At 30.9% G+C, this 16,825-nt stretch overlaps 2 protein-coding genes across 2 annotated transcripts; both read left to right on the top strand.

Moving 5' to 3' along the window:
* Positions 1-4,560: 4,560 nt before the first annotated feature.
* LOC107468599 (uncharacterized) lies at positions 4,561-10,238 on the top strand. The gene is made up of 18 exons (XM_016087907.3): positions 4,561-4,935; positions 5,511-5,630; positions 5,719-5,847; positions 5,950-6,012; positions 6,140-6,247; positions 6,770-6,847; positions 7,361-7,453; positions 7,578-7,664; positions 7,851-7,952; positions 8,036-8,155; positions 8,269-8,331; positions 8,557-8,696; positions 9,027-9,111; positions 9,246-9,304; positions 9,408-9,453; positions 9,558-9,649; positions 9,762-9,831; positions 9,917-10,238. Exons 1-18 carry the CDS (start codon positions 4,705-4,707, stop codon positions 9,986-9,988), a joined length of 1,758 nt encoding a protein of 585 aa, XP_015943393.1. The 5' UTR covers positions 4,561-4,704; the 3' UTR covers positions 9,989-10,238.
* A 4,524-nt stretch (positions 10,239-14,762) lies between these two features.
* LOC107468726 (dof zinc finger protein DOF3.1) lies at positions 14,763-16,616 on the top strand. Its single transcript, XM_016088075.3, has one exon. The coding sequence runs from the start codon at positions 15,296-15,298 to the stop codon at positions 16,184-16,186; it is 891 nt and encodes a 296-aa protein (XP_015943561.1). The 5' UTR covers positions 14,763-15,295; the 3' UTR covers positions 16,187-16,616.
* Positions 16,617-16,825: the final 209 nt, after the last annotated feature.

The following is a 16,825-nucleotide window of genomic DNA, read 5'->3' on the forward strand; positions in this document are numbered from 1 at the left end:
TAAAAAATAAATATATATTTATTTAATTTTTTAAATTTTATATTAATTATTAAAATCATGATATAATGGATGTATTTCTAAAAAAATTCAATGACTTCATAACTTTTTTTGTTGGAAAGAAATATGATTCAATAATTATAGAGTCTAATTTAAACAACTATAGATAAGTAACATAAGTAATAAAAAATAGAAATAAAATTTAACTTTTTTGTTAATTGGTACAAAAATAAATATAATAAAATAAATCACTGTTATCATACATAATGACATAAAATTTAACATTATCCTTTTATAGAGTTATTTATTTTTTTAATTTTTATCCTTATTTTTGTACTTTATTTTAATTTTATTAAACCAAAAAATACTAATGTCATTTAACTTTAATTTTCAACTTTTATCATAAATAAAAATATATGATTTTGTATGCATTAGATAATAAAAAAATTCAAAATAAAAGAAAAGTTAAATTTACTTATTTGTTATATTTATTGGAGCGTAGATTTTTTTTTAACTTTTATTTTTAGAGTAGTATTTCCTTCTGAATGTAATAATTATAAATTAATATATATTGGTAACTAACTGTGATGGAAGAAAAGTTAGAAATAGAATAAAAAACAGAGAAAGAAAGAGAGAACAAGCTAATATAAGAGTGGTGATGAGGCATTTGTAGATAGATAATAATAAAAAAAATAAAAATAAAAATTTCTAAAAGAATAATAAAACTAAAGATAATTTAAAATGTTGAATATAAAATTATTTGTTTCAAATTAAATATAATTGAGAAATAAATAAATTTACAAATATTTATAAATTTTTATCTTCATTGTCACACATAGTAACAACATAATGATTTTAATATTATACTAATTAATTTAAATTCAATTTTCTATATATTAAAAAATTAAATAACTAATAAATTTGTTTATTTTTTATTTAATTATTCTATACAAAATTTTTGAATGCTTGTTATCTTAAATTTCTTTTTTAAAATGATAAAATATGACTTAACAAGTAAGTATGAAAAATAAGTATCTATATAATAGTTATACATCTAAATATCTAAATCAAACAAGAAAATAATTCTTTTAACAAATCTTTAACAACTCAAAAGTTAACAAAATGAATATGTATAGAGCAAAGTGATAAACAAAAATGAGAGCTGCGATAATGGTAATATGGTATGGTGGTAACTCACTGTTATTGGGATTAATAGAAGAAAAAAATAAAAAAGAAGAATAAAACAAGGCAACATAATAGTGACGATGAGACAATAATAGTTATACATGTAAAAAAATAATAAGAAAAAATAATAATATATAATATGATGAGATAATATAATCAAAATAAAAATTAATAATTTTAAAATAATAATAAAATTAAAGATAATTAAAGATGTTCAATATAAGATTAAATAAATATTTTTTTATTTATTAGAATTATGTATAAAGAAAAGAGTGTTTTGAATATGAATATAAATTTTTAAATTTATTTCAAATTAAATAAGATTAAAAAAATAAATTTAATATATAAATAACTAATTTGTAAATAATATTAGTAAATTTTTATCTTGATTTTGTTACATATAATAATAATATAATTTTTTTAAATTTATTTATTTTATACTTTAAACATATATTAAATAACTTAAAATATTTTATCTTTTCATAATTTATTTTTTAATAATTGATATTAAATTTATAATTTTAAAAATAAAAATATAAAAAAAAAATTTAATTCAATAAAAAAGTGGCTCAACAAATACCTATTGAACTGCTAATAAATAGAAATTTGGTATCCAATATCCAATATATGATGAGAATAGAAAAGTTTAGTATTCAAATTCTTTTTTCTATTAAAAAACTTAAAAATTGATTTCAATTAAAAAACTGTTTACTATGTACTGAATAATAAAATTGGGAGATATCAATAGTATTGAATTGAAATTGGAGAGTACCAACAGAATTGTCATCATTAAACTAAAACTGAAGAATACCAACACAATTAAAATAAAACTAAAAAATATCAATAGGATTGAACTGAGATTGGAAGATACTGCTGTCATTGATAGAGTGGAGAGGAGAGTTATGATATTGGAAGTGTAATTGATGTCGAATACAGCATCAACCCACAGCTCATGATCATCGTTTGGCATGATGAGAACGTTCCCCACCACATCCTGCACTAGGCCATCGGTTGCGGAAGGCCGCGTAATTCTGATATGATGAATCTTACATGCGACGGAACGATATTGGGAGATATCACATAGAAAGCTTCATTCAGGTCATAGTTTGGTCCGTATATTTCTTACCGGTCAGCCATTCGTAGTTCTTGAAGAGAATCTCATGTTTGATGATTTGATGAATCAGAATATTTGTTGAGTTATTACACTTTATATATTATGTATTCTTTATGTACTCTCATTAAAAAATATAACAAATAAGTTTACATTTACCATTGTTAAAAAAAAATCTAGGTAATACTTATGAACTCAATAAAAAAGATTTAAGAAGGTGAACAAAGTAAACTAAAACCATAAAATTAAAATAAAAAATCCACCAATTATACTAAAGAATACAGTGAAAAAAACCTGACTGTCACTAATTTTCGGTGAGCGGAACGGCCACGACGAGTAGCGAGGGAAGCCGAGAAGGTGCTGACTGTCACTAACTTTCGGTGAGCGGAACGGCCATGACGAGCAGCGAGGGAAGCCGAGAAGGTGTCGCCGCGAGCTATTCAAACTTGGCGAAGAGGGAAATTTTAAAACAAATGGCAAAACGCGAATGATTTTAAAACAAATGAAAAAAAATGATGGTTCAAGGAAGAAGGACTTAATACCAATGTATTATATTGAATTCAGAGTTTAACAAAAAAATAGAGAAAAAATAAAAAGAAGAAATTGAATTTTTTATTCTCATTATACATTGGTATAATTCATTATATATTGGTATAGATTTGACTAAGGAGTACATTTTTATATGTAATTTTTTTAAAGATAAACAATATACATCAAAATATGTAAAATATGTGTTGTAAATTTAATTATTCCAATGACTTTAGTTAATACTGATTTATTTTTCTTAATAATTTAAATACTATTGTATTTTCAGTCCATTAAAATAACTATAAATAAAATAATTATATTATACACTATTAGTTATTGTATTATAATTATATAGTGATCATGTACTATTGTATTACGGGTTATTATAGATTAAAAATACTAATAAAAAATAATAAATAATTAATATTTTGTTGACGTGATATTATTTATATCATAGTACTTTTTAAAAGATATTATAAAAAATTAAAAATAAAAATATAATTAATAAATTTAAGCTTAAAATATCATGTATATTAAGTACGTAGTGTCAGCTTTTTTTATTAAAAGCGAATCAGTTTTTAAACTTGCCCAGTAAATCTATTTTTTAAATAAAAAAAAAATAGGAATAAAAGAAAAAGAAAGAATTGGATATTAAATTTTTGTATTCCCATTATAGATTAGTATAGATTATAGATTGGTATAAATATATTTAATTACATAATATATTGAGTGATTAACAAAGTTAATGAAATAAAAATTTCACAAAATTATAGTTTTTATATAAATTTGTGGTATCTTTTAATATAAAAAATTAATATTTTTTTACGTGAGAAAAACTAATATGTTGATAATATAAAAACGCAAACAAGTTTCATAAAATCATCATTATTTCTTTTAAAAGTTTAGACGTTATAAGGCTAAATTTTTTTATATAAAAAAAATATTAGTATTTTTTTTTTGTTGAAAATAGAATTATTTAGTATAATTATAAGTAGGTGGATTTGTTAGGTGGAGATTGAACTCATAGGATGCATCCTCGTAACATGCAAGATGCTGTTGGACACTTGTCAATATCCTGGTAACATGCAGGTGCGTGTTGAACATCTTTTTTGTACATTTATAATACTGTAATACACATTAAATATTAATATTCAAATAAAATACCATCTTTATCTTCATATTAAAAATAATTTCTGACATTATAAAGTTTTTTTTATTTTTTACGGTATCGCCCAATTCAATAAATTAAGGACTACTTATCTCTATTTAAGAGTTGTGGTTGACTAATGAGTTGTTGCATGTATAAGGCGAGATACGAACCCTCGATACTTAGGTAAGCCGAATCGAGAATGAATCATCTCAATTGTTAAGAAAAATTGAGAGTGTAAAGTGTAATTTTAATCTTTTATTGCTCTCTCTCTTTTATATTTATTTTTAATCTCACTTATAAAATTAATGACAAAAAATTATACTTTACTTCTTCAATTGTTAAAAAAAATTGAAAAGATCTATTTCCACTAGAAAACTAACTATTAAACCAACATTGACATTATAAAGTCTATGACTTGGGTGTTTTTTTTCGAAATTAGATAATTGGGCTAATGTCGGGGTCTCATTCTAGGCCTGTTACGTTGGGGGATTCTAAATCGGGCTGATATATTAATAAGTCAAAGCCCAAACGGAGCAAAGTAATAACACGTGGCTGGCCCAAATAAATTATGAAGATTGTTCGATAACCCACCTTCCCCCTCTGTGATTCTCTCCTCTTTCCTTTCATCTATTCAATCCCTCTTCTTCTGATCCTTCATCTTCATCGCCACACACTCACTCATAAGTCATAACTGTTAATCCCTCCGTCACTTTCCGTCCAAAACCCCGCAACCATGGCTGCGGAGACTCTTCCGTACCAGAACGGCGAAGTTGTTTCTAACCGAGATCTGGCTGCCAACTCCACCACCACTTCCTCTGCCGCCGCCAAGAAGTCGCGTGAGAGCGAGCGCCGTCGCCGTCGCCGCAAGCAGAAGAAGAACAACAAGGCATCTCAGGAACCTGACCATGAAGATAAAACCGCCGAAGAGAGCGACGGTGCTAAGGAGAACACTGATCCGAAGCAGGTTCATATCATTCTTCTAATAAAGTTTCTTTTAAATCGGTTTGTGGTTTATAATATTAGGTATGAAATTGGTGCTGGCTTCGTTATCGAAAAGGAAAAAAAATTAGGATAGGAGCTAAGTGAATTGACTCTTAATGTTCCTGTGCTTTTTGTTCGAACAATATCGTAGTTAGGGTTTTCGAAGCTGAACAGAGCTTCTCGTTTTGCATTTTAGCGTTTTTGAGTTAGAGAGAAGCTCTCGAGCTTCGCTTGGTGAAAGAGGACTGGAGGGAAAAGAAAGGAAATGAACTATGTAGTTGGACTACACCCTGGTCTATGATAATGAATTCTTTCCATTCTCTTCTCTCTATTGCACCGATTATTCTTCCATTGAAAAATATAATCTGCTGCAGTTGACGTAAATAAACTGAGCTAATGCTGTTTAGTGTTGCGGAAATATTTTAGGTGATTAGATTAGATAATTTCTCGTTTTAGATTGTTATTTTCTTGCTTAGAACACAGAAGGTTGAAAATAGCCGAGCTATAGATTTGAAATGATGCACATAGATTGATTTTATTATTTCTCTTAAACTCTAGGTGGTTGAGCAAGTTGAAATTGAGTATGTGCCGGAGAAGGCAGAGCTAGATGAAGGCATGGATGAAGAATTTAGAAAGATCTTTGAGAAATTCAGTTTCAGTGACGTCACTGGTTCGGAGGTATGATATAGGTTACAGGTCTCAATTTATTCTTCTCTGGCATCTTTTTTACCTGATTTTGACAAAAGATTTACTATTATACCTCTAGGATACCGATAAGAAGGATGAGGCAGCAGAAAATGCTGCTGCAAATAAGAAGGCCGATTCTGATTCTGACGAGGAAGAAAACGATGATGATCAGAAAGAGAAAGGCGGTGTGTCAAACAAGAAGAAAAAGGTCTAGCAATTCGTGATATGTTTATTTTTATTTTTTGTTCATCCAATTTTACTATTACCTTCCCGTGTGTGACTTCTCCGAAAATGTTGATTTTATGTTCAGCTTCAAAGGAGGATGAAAATTGCTGAACTGAAACAGATTTGCTCAAGGCCTGATGTTGTTGAGGTAGGAATATTTTGTCTATCATTATTAGTTTTGACTTTTGAGTTGTTGGGCCTCCCCCCCTCTCAACTATAATTTAGTCTAATGGCCATTATATTTAGTTGAACAATTTTTTTATTAAATTTTTTAGGTGTGGGATGCTACTGCAGCAGACCCAAAGTTGCTGGTGTTCCTGAAATCTTATAGGAATACTGTTCCTGTACCTAGGCATTGGTGTCAGAAGAGAAAATTCTTGCAGGTTAGTCAGCATAAATACTTAAAAGTTAAAGATGCAAGCATATATGATGGTTGGTGTATGCATGAGGGATGTTGGGATAGGGTGAGGAAGATAAAGTCGATAAGGTTTCTCTTATATGTATGTATGTGATGCTTGCAGGGGAGCGGCTGTGGCAATCATGAATCCCGGACTTGTAGGTGTTTGGCAATGGGCATCCATGAGTCATTTCTCTTTTATTATCTGTTAGATATAAGGGAATATGGAACTCGTATCATAATCATAATCATCACCACTATCATTTATATATTGGGATCTATGATCATATGGCGTTTTTGCATAGTCCTATTGGGCATTTGTGATGACAAAGTTGCTAATAGTTCTGCTTTGAATTTTCAGATGCCCTTCCATTGTGCTTAGTTCCCGGGCTGAATTCCTCTTATCTTCAATTTTTATATCATTAATATTAGCAACATAACTATATAATCCATGACCATGTTAATTACTTATGTCTCATCACAGTTTGTGTGATTGTCTTCTTGTCAGGGGAAACGAGGTATTGAGAAACAACCCTTTCAGCTTCCTGACTTCATCGCTGCCACTGGAATTGAGAAAATCAGACAGGTAGTATGATCTTTTGTAAAATAATTCTTCTACCTGCATATGTTAATATGTTATGACTTCGTTCAAGTGAATTTCCTAGAGAAAAAATTCTGCTTTATTTGCAAATTGGCTTCTTGAAACTTAGCTTATTACTCTTTAAAGTTTTTGTGGCTACAGCAGAATATTAATATTTGTTTCTCAGTATCTATTAATTGAGGGGAGGCGCTTCTGTTTCTATGATTTTCTTAGACTTTATATTTGATGGGTTGGTAGTGGTTTGAGTAAGATTCATGCAATTCACTTGAGTTTTGGTAGACTTTGGCTCATTTCAAGTATTGATTAGATAATATTGCGATGATGGAAGAGCCTTGCATCTTGCCTTTTCTCCTAAAACTTATCTTTTGATTTTTTTATTCCTTTGAACTCAACATTCCGTAACATGGAATACTTTCTATATACCTATGTCTTTTAATTAATTTCTACATTTTGTAGTTGCTGTTTACATATCAAACTGTCTAATATTGTCCCACACAGGCTTATATCGAGAAAGAGGACAGCAAAAAGTTGAAACAAAAGCAAAGGGAGCGCATGCAACCAAAAATGGGGAAAATGGACATAGACTATCAGGTTCCATCTGATTTTGCGTTTTTCTTACCATTCTGCATTGCTTGAATACTGCTCTCAGTTTTCTAATTATTCTGATTTCACTATTTTTATCCTTTCTCATGGATTTGTTTTCTTTTGTTGCTAGGTTCTTCATGATGCGTTTTTTAAATACCAAACAAAGCCAAAGCTGACATCGCTTGGGGACCTATATCACGAAGGGAAAGAATTTGAGGTATAATCCATGTTGAGGTGTTGCCCGACGATAAATGCACAAACCGCTTTTTTGCTTGTATCTTTGGGAAATCCGTGTGCACAAATATCATGCAGGGGAATTTAAGTATTTTGTCATAGATGGTGAATCTATATGTGTGTCTGCATAGAAAGAACTGCATCTTACATAATGATGTTTGATATACAGGTAAAACTGAGGGAGATGAAACCTGGCATGTTATCACATGAATTGAAAGAAGCTCTTGGTATGCCTGAGGGAGCTCCTCCTCCCTGGCTGATAAATATGCAGGTAATATTACAGTCCACGGAATTGTTCTTGTATATTTTTTCATGGTTGTTAGCCCTTTGATTACATTAATTTGGTTCTTTCAGCGATATGGTCCACCACCATCTTATCCTCATTTGAAGATACCTGGATTGAATGCTCCCATCCCTCCTGGTGCTAGCTTTGGTTATCATCCTGGCGGCTGGGGCAAACCTCCTGTTGATGAAGTATTTATATTTTTTCCCCCCTTCCTTTACTTCTCTCTCCAAATATTTCCAAAATGGGACTGCTCCCATCCCTTTTGTCTTGCTGACCAGTTTACCTGTCTTCTTATTAACAGTATGGACGTCCACTATATGGAGATGTATTCGGAGTTCAACAACAAGAACAGCCTAACTATGAGGTTGGCTTAATCAGTACTAATACTGTGTTTGTAGTTGTTTTTGATATCTTGTTCTTTTTCAAGTTTTAAGATGGCAAAACTTGTGGAAAGCATGTTTTTGGGCAAGAAATAAATAATAAATATTTGTTAGTTTGGAAATCCATACTGGAGCAACTGATCAACTAAATATAGTTATTTATTTCATTGTGGTATTCCAATTTGTATTTAAGTGTGTCCATAATGCAGGAAGAGCCAGTTGATAAGACCAAACACTGGGGTGACTTAGAGGAGGAGGAAGAAGAGGAAGAGGAGGAGGAAGAAGAAGAGGAAGAAATGGAGGAAGAGGACCTTGAAGCTGGTATTCAGTCAGTTGATAGTCTGTCCAGGTATTTTTACTTCACCATTTTTAGTTGTGTTCATATATCATGGAGGTTTAGATGAAGGGTTTTGTAGTAATCTTATCAATGAAACGCACTAACCTTTCTTTTGCTATTGTTGTTATTATTTGTTGATGTACAATTGATGTTGATTGTTGAATGACCCATTCACTGCCAGGACTGTTAATTATTGTCCTTAAACTGCATGAATTGTTAACTATTCTGCAAGTTATGCTGTTTCCTGCTTATTATCTCTTCTCACAATTGATGGTTGTCCTTGATCTGGTATGATTGTTAAACTAATTTCTTTCCCATTTTTCTTTGTTTTTTCCACCTTAGCACTCCTACTGGAGTTGAGACACCTGCAGCTATTGACCTTCGAAAGCCACAACCTAAAAAGGAGCCTGAGAGGCCTCTATATCAAGTGAGTATTAATCTCTATTTTTTCCTTTTCTTTTCTTACCTTCCTTCTTTTCTTCTTTTTATTTTTAATTTAAAAAAAAACAGCTTTGACTTCTGTTTTGACTAGATAATATCATTATATTTTTTTCAATGAAGGTACTTGAAGAGAAGGAAGAAAGAATTGCCCCTGGAACATTGCTTGGAACGACACACACGTATGCAATGCTTGCACTTTTTTTAAATAGTATTTGATTGCTTTTTTATTTTTTCCCTATGAGTGTTTATTGGCTGAGTTCTGATGATCTATTCTCTCCTCAGTTACGTGGTTGGCACTGGCGCACAGGACAAATCGGGAGCCAAAAGGGTAAACGTTCTCTCCATTTTTGTTTGAGGGGATGGGGGTGGGGTTAGTCACATAACGATAGAAGAGCAGTGTTTTTCATTCTTTTTGCCTTCTGAACTTTTCAGGTTGATTTGCTCAAGGGTCAGAAGTCGGACAAAGTGGATGTCACCTTACTCCCGGAAGAGCTGGAATCGCTTGATAATGTCTTGTCTACAAAGTATGTTTTTTTTTCTAATTTATTTTTTGGTGTCTTAATTTTGCTGGCTATGTTAACTTTTTTATGTCAAAGTGGCAAGGTGTGATTTATTACTTATGTTGGAACTATACAGGTATGAAGAAGCAAGGGAAGAAGAGAGGGCACGTAGTCAGCGTGAAGATTTCAGTGACATGGTTGCAGAGGTATGTAACTTTCAGCCTTCAAAATCATACTTTTGCAACTTATGATATTGTGACATGTATTAATCGTTGCTGTCATTTGTTGCAGAACGAAAAGAAAAGGAAAAGAAAGATGCAGGAAAAGGAGGGCAAGTCAAAGAAGAAGGACTTCAAGTTTTAGAGTGGTCCATTTCTGTTTCTTTTGTTAGCTCTACTCGTGCAATCCTTTTTTTTTTTTTTTGAAGAAAAATGTATTAGAGAATCCTATTAGTTAAGGAATAGAGAATTTGTTGTTTGAGCTGCGGTTTAACGCATATGTATCTCAACCATTGCCACCAATGTTTTGGATAGGAATCTCATCTATACAACTATGTAATGCAATACGCAATGAAAAACCTATGCATAAACGTAGCAGTAGTTGCTTAAGCTGATTTTAGTACATGAAAAACCTATGCATGTTAATTAGTAGGTGACAATTCAGCTGAAGTTTACTCCACGTGAAGTTGATATATGAGAGCCCTTAGATAAAAATTTGGTCAAATCATCTAACGGCTTTCAGGTATCAACTTCACATGAAGTCGACTGCACTTGAGTTTTCACCTAATTAGTATTATGTGCATGTTTATTTGACCAAGATTCTTACAACTAGCTTAGAGTTACGTCTTATGAAAAAATAGAACTTAGTATTGCATCTGGCATAATAAGTTGAAACCATATGCTTGTTTTGCAAATTCTATGCCTTCAACGCAAACTCATTAGCACGGCAGGAACCGGGGGCTAAATGGTTCTCGACTATTTGGTTTCTGTTTCTCGTTTCTTCGCAAATTGTCAGAATTTATTAAACACAAATTTCAAATTATTCTACACAGGATAAATCAAGTACGTTTTCGTTATTTCATTCTTGAACGAAATTTGTTCCTTCAGAACTGTCTATAGGGGTGAAGACAAGTAGACAACTTGTCTCCACTTTCAGTCTACGTAGTTGAATTATCATATTCTTGTCTTATCAAATGCAAGGCTTTTATTGGTTTCGGCTTTTGAGAATTTGTGGTTATTTCGCGGATCACCATTCCTTATCACTTGATGCACAAAATGTTGAATATCTCAAGGTCAGAAACCCACTATTCAAGGCTTAATGTCATAATGTTCTCGATATGTATAATTAGGGTCTAGCCACACATATTTGATAGCATTATTTTCCCCATTGTGTGTGGTACCTATGAATTGGAACATTCGCAAATTGCCGTTATGTTATCTTCCAGAAACATCGATCGTTATGCTACAAATGCATGCACTGTCTCCTATTTCTATTCAGGATTAACAGCATCCCATGAGTGCTAAAAGATTTTTTGTGGAGGATCCATTATTTTCACTTACAATACCAATTCGATATAGTATTTGATTCTCTAAAAAATTACCCGAAATTTTGAATTTCGAAAATGACAGCAATCAAGTAACAATTTTAATACCACAGCTGAAAAAAATAGAAAAATACAAGATTGATATACGTATTTCCTTGATCATTATTACTTGAGATCAAGTACAGATCCTCACATATATATGTCATTGTTAGCGTGTAACTTTCATTGGTTTGTACTTGGTGTCTCATCATTACATCACTTTCATGATCTAATAAGAAACACATCACAAATAAATAATTAATTAGCATATATGCTTGTCTACATTCAACAGGGAATTTATAAAGTTGCGTCCACATTCCGTTAATTTAATTATTTATTTTTAACAACCATCTATAGCATGATCTTTCACATCATTAAAAAATAAATAAAAAAAAATCTTTCATAAGTTAATAGCAAAATACCACGTGGTAGCATAACACTTGCGAAAGCTAAGAATAGTGTTACAGAAATGAAACTTCATGACACCGCATTAGTAGTCAACAGCAACCGATAATACCGAAGCATTAAGCTACAAATTTTCACCAAATAAAAATAATAGGAACAGTAATATAAAGTAACGGGGAAATGGCAAATTAAGTCACTTAACCTTAGCCAATAAGATAAGCAAAAGAATATAAAAATTAACATAGCAATCTATGTTACAACCTGAAAGCATCAATGGCTCAAATGGGTCCATCAACATCAAGTGGCCCAAAAGCCCGTGATGCTGCTCAGCACGTGTCGTAAACCTTAGTGATAGCAAATACAACGATTGATTCGAGTGTCTAATGTTTGATTATGAAAACCAAATTGAAACCACGTGGTTGATGGCTCCACATGTTACACCAAGAGCCACCAAAGCATGGGCTTGAGAATATATTATTTTGATCCTCATCAATAATTTTTATAAGCTAGGGCTATATTAACATTTTAAGGTTAGCTCCCATAATTAAGAACACTTGTTTAATTTGAGTCATAAATATAAAAGAATTTTATTAATTAACTAAATTTTTAAAATATTTATGATATAAAAGATTTTAGCATAAGTAGTTTTAAAATACTAAAAATATAATAAAAATTAGTTATTTATATGTTTATATATAAATACATTTATTATTTTAACATGCATCTATAATAATATTGTAGTAATACACCCTAATATTTTTATGAACATTAAGTGGCATCTTAGGTGTATATAATAGACTCACTTCCAAGTTAGATTTAATTAATTGGAAGTGTCGTTTTCATACTTGTCCGACAAACATTCTTTGTTTTGTCCTCTTTGGATTATTTTGTAGCATTTCATCAAACGAGACCCTTTACCTAACCAACCGACCAAATTGATTTCCATGCTCATTATTAACCTTTTAAAAATCGTCAAGTTCAATTTATTACTCCTAATTGAGATATCTCACCCCAAATCGTGGCTTAATTATATATGTGCATGTGGCTTTTGTGGTCCTTAATTACTCCTAACAATAATAATTAATAATAATCTTGTGTCTGCTACCTAGTTGGAGAAATAATTGCACTGTGATTATTTCTCTCTGTTTCCCTAATTTGTAATGTAAAAAATGTGTAAATTTTGGTGTAGTCAACTTTACGTGAAATTGATAATTGAAAGTCATTAGCTGATTTGACTAATTTGACTAGAGTTTTATTTAATGACTCTCAACTATTAATTTCACGTGAAGTTGACAGCACTTGAGTTTTCACCTGTAAAAAAACATTACTTTATCAAACAGTGAAAAAACGAACCTCCAAGTTAAATAATGAATGTGAGAGAAGTTCAAAAATGAACCTTAACTTGTTATATTTACATAAGAGACCTACATATTTAAAATAAGGTGGAAATTAGATACAGTCAACTTTACGTGAAGTTGATAACTGAAAACCGTTAGATAATTTGACTGATTTGACTAAATTTTTATCTAACAGTTTTCAGCTATTAACTTCACGTGAAATCGACTGTACCTGAGTTTTTATCTTAAAATAATTGTGGGCACTATATATAAAGGATAAACATAACATGCATGATGCTTGAATAATCAAGATACACACATAGTCCATAGACATGAGAGCTACACGTGCATGCAAGATATATATACCCAACTTGCAACATGTAATCACATGACTATGGTCCATAAATCACCACTACATTATGCATCCATTTCTTTCCTAATATGTCCCACAAGAAACCATGTGTTGCCAACTGTTTTTAACCCTACTAAGAATCTTAGGACCCACTATTACCACTCCCTTTCCTCAATCCATTTTAGAAGAACAATTTTTAGCCCATGGACCGTAGTGTACTTTCTTCTCCCTTTTGCCAATTTTGTATTTGTATTGGTGGCAAAGTCCACTACATAAATTATGAAAAGGGTAACCAATAATGATAGTTGCACAATCATATAGTGTGTGTAGTGTACTAGTGTGTGATAGTGTGTATGACCAAAAATATCAAAATACAAAATAATATTTACATCGTTAATAATATATAAAATGAGTTGATAAAAATAAAATATATTTGTGTGGTTGGTTTATCGTTTAATTTTAATATATATCATTTTGATATTATAAAATAGAAATTAAATTAAAAAAAAGAAAATCTTAGAATAATAATTAAATTGTCTTAAGATGATCAGTCATTAATATAATTATAAAAATACTATTTGTACATTAAAATTAACTAGTAAAATAAGCTATAATGTATTTATGAATAAATATACGTATTGTTTAACTCATTTTTAACATATATATTTTAACATGTATTTTATATTAATGATTGATTTTGAAGGCTGATTTTAATGTACATGTAAAATGATTAATATAATTATTTAGGTTGTCTATTGACTATTGAGTGCGACTATTTTTTAAATTAGGGTAAAGTATACTTTTGTCCTTGAAGTTTGACAAAAATTTTAAAAATATTCCTAAGTTTTATTTTGTTTCAATTTTGTCCTAAAAATTTTCGATTTGTATCAAATATACCCTTAACGGCTAAATTTTCAAAAAAATTAAGACCAATCTAACAATAATGCATGAAAAATTATACTTAATTTACTTGTATTAAGGGTTGTTCTTATAAAATTGTTGTTAAATTGATTTTAAATTTTTTTAAAAATTAGCCATCCGAAGTATATTTGATACAAATTAAAAATTTTTAGGACAAAATTAAAAAAATAAAACTTAAAAATATTTTTAAAACGTTTATTAAACTTCAAGAACAAAAAATACACTTTACTACGGAATATAATGTTGAAGTACTAAACTGCCGTTTAAAGTATAAATTAAAAGTGAGAGGTATACTCAATGGTGTGTGTAAACATATAATAGAAGATTGAGTGGGAAAAAAAATACAAGAAAAATAAGGATGAATCTGTATCATATTGTTAAATAATTATAGCATATATAGCAGCATCATGCACGTCTACGTTGTTCCTTTTACAGCCAAAACATACACAGAAGAGAGCACTATCAATGGCCTAAACAATTCCACGTGGCAAGCACCCACCTTCACCCTTATGGGTTAAGTATCTCTCTGTTTTCCCACTTTAATTCTACAACATATAACTATGTGGAGAGAAACCAAATTAGCCTAGCTTCTTAACAAACCCTGCATAAAAACTTGATAATAACCTTCTCTCCACTCTCATATAACTTGTGATCAATCTCTTCTTAATCTCTTTATTTAATTCTTTCTTCTGATACTGTTGTTGTAGTTATATTAATTATTATTATTGCTCCTTTTTAGAGATAGAAGATAAGATCATAAATTAAATAGGCATTAGATAAGTGAAAGAAAAGACATGCTCATCACTTCTTATTCTCTTCTTAGGCCTTTCCTTCAATCAAACCACTCTAACTTATTGTCACCAAGTTCCATACACTTTCACACTCTTTGGACTGTAATCAGCAACTTGTTCTTCTTGATATCATTCACATTCATGTATTTTCTACCACCTCAATCTAAGGGCTAATAATTAAGAATTCAGATTTAGTAAAGTTCCCTCTTCTGATATACATAATAATAAACTCACTTGTTTTTGCTGATAGTGCTTTTTCTTTCTTTTGAGATTATTATTATTATGGGTTTGAGTTCTAAGCAGGTTTCAAGTACAGGACTTGATTGGAACAAGGCCTTGTTGCAATCATCACAAAACTTGGAGCTACCATCAAAGATTACTACTATGAAGAAACAACAACAACAACAACAACAACAAATTCAGCAGCAGCAACCAATATTAGAGCCTCTGAGGTGTCCAAGATGTGATTCAACAAACACAAAGTTTTGTTACTACAACAATTACAACAAGTCTCAGCCTCGCCATTTCTGTAGAGCTTGCAAGAGGCACTGGACTAAAGGTGGAACTCTCCGCAATGTTCCTGTTGGAGGTGGAAGAAAGAATAAGAGACCAACCAAGAAATCAACAACCACTACTTCTATTAGCACCACCACCACTACCACTGTTACCACCTTAAATGGTGGTGGTGGAAAAATGGAAGTTCAACCTCAGAGTAATCGTCCTCTTCCTCCTCCTCCTCCTCCTACTCTTTACCAATCTATGATTCGTCCACCACCTTTGCTACCACAACAGAATAATAATAATAATCTATCAGAAGTTAAGGACTTTGGTGGTAGTGAAATGTTTCTGAGTTCATCATCATCAGCTTTGAATCTTCCTCAGAGTCAAAGTCTAATCTTTCCCTTCTCAACAGCATCAAGTTCTAGTTTTGATGCAAACCCATGTTCAGTTTCAGCCTCCAATATTTATAGCTATGGTGGAGAAGAGTTTAAGACAATGGAGGAGACAACCATCAATGGTACTAACACACACCTATGGGAGATTCCATTACCTGCTACAACAACAAGTGTTGCTATGGAAATGCCTTCAAATTATTGGGGTTGGGAGGACCTTGATCCTTTGGTCTCAACTGATCTAAATGTTCCTTGGGATGATTCTGATATCAAACCTTGAGAGCAAGAAATTAGAGGAAAAAAGAAGACAGAGAAAAAAAAAATTGAAGTGACACAGTTATATATATGTCCATATATAGATTAATAATTAGTTTTTTTTAATTATTGGGGGTGTTTTTGTGTTTTAATAGAGATTAGTAAGTGTTCTTGTTTTTTTTCAGAAGGAGCATGTTATCTGATCTTTCTTCACCTGTAATTCTCACAAAAGAAGCAGTAATCTGAAGCTGTCTTGTTTTAGTTTTCAGCTTCAGCTTCAAGCAAAAGGGGTCCCATTAACTGCAATCATCCACTGTGTTTCTTTCTTTATCTTTTCCTCTAATTTGTAATAAAATGGTATATGATGTATGCAAGTAATCTAGCATTATTATCAACTTTTTCTAATTAAGGTTTTTGAGGCCTATTTAGTAAAATCAGTAAAACTATTCAAACTATTCTAAAATTGATCATCATTGTAGTTTTAGTGAATGAAATTTACAAAATGACTTACATATTAAAACAAAAATATTTCTTTTATCTTTATAGATACTTTTGTTTCATAAACATTTCCATATTTCTATGATGAGAGAGTGATCATACACAGTTTTTAGTGGTATTATGATTGTTGATATGGGGTCTACTCCAGCAAAACTGAACTGACATA

This window comes from Arachis duranensis, chromosome 10, assembly GCF_000817695.3.
Source record: "Arachis duranensis cultivar V14167 chromosome 10, aradu.V14167.gnm2.J7QH, whole genome shotgun sequence".
NCBI classification, from domain to species: Eukaryota; Viridiplantae; Streptophyta; class Magnoliopsida; order Fabales; family Fabaceae; genus Arachis; species Arachis duranensis.

Bases quoted from the DNA above. Each gene is read 5' to 3' on its own strand.
- LOC107468599 (XM_016087907.3), top strand. From the start codon at position 4,705: ATGGCTGCGGAGACTCTTCCGTACCAGAACGGCGAAGTTGTTTCTAAC. The intron at 6,013-6,139 runs GTAGGAATATTT...TAAATTTTTTAG, and splicing joins CAAGGCCTGATGTTGTTGAG to GTGTGGGATGCTACTGCAGC. The intron at 9,832-9,916 runs GTATGTAACTTT...CATTTGTTGCAG, and splicing joins TCAGTGACATGGTTGCAGAG to AACGAAAAGAAAAGGAAAAG.
- LOC107468726 (XM_016088075.3), top strand. From the start codon at position 15,296: ATGGGTTTGAGTTCTAAGCAGGTTTCAAGTACAGGACTTGATTGGAAC.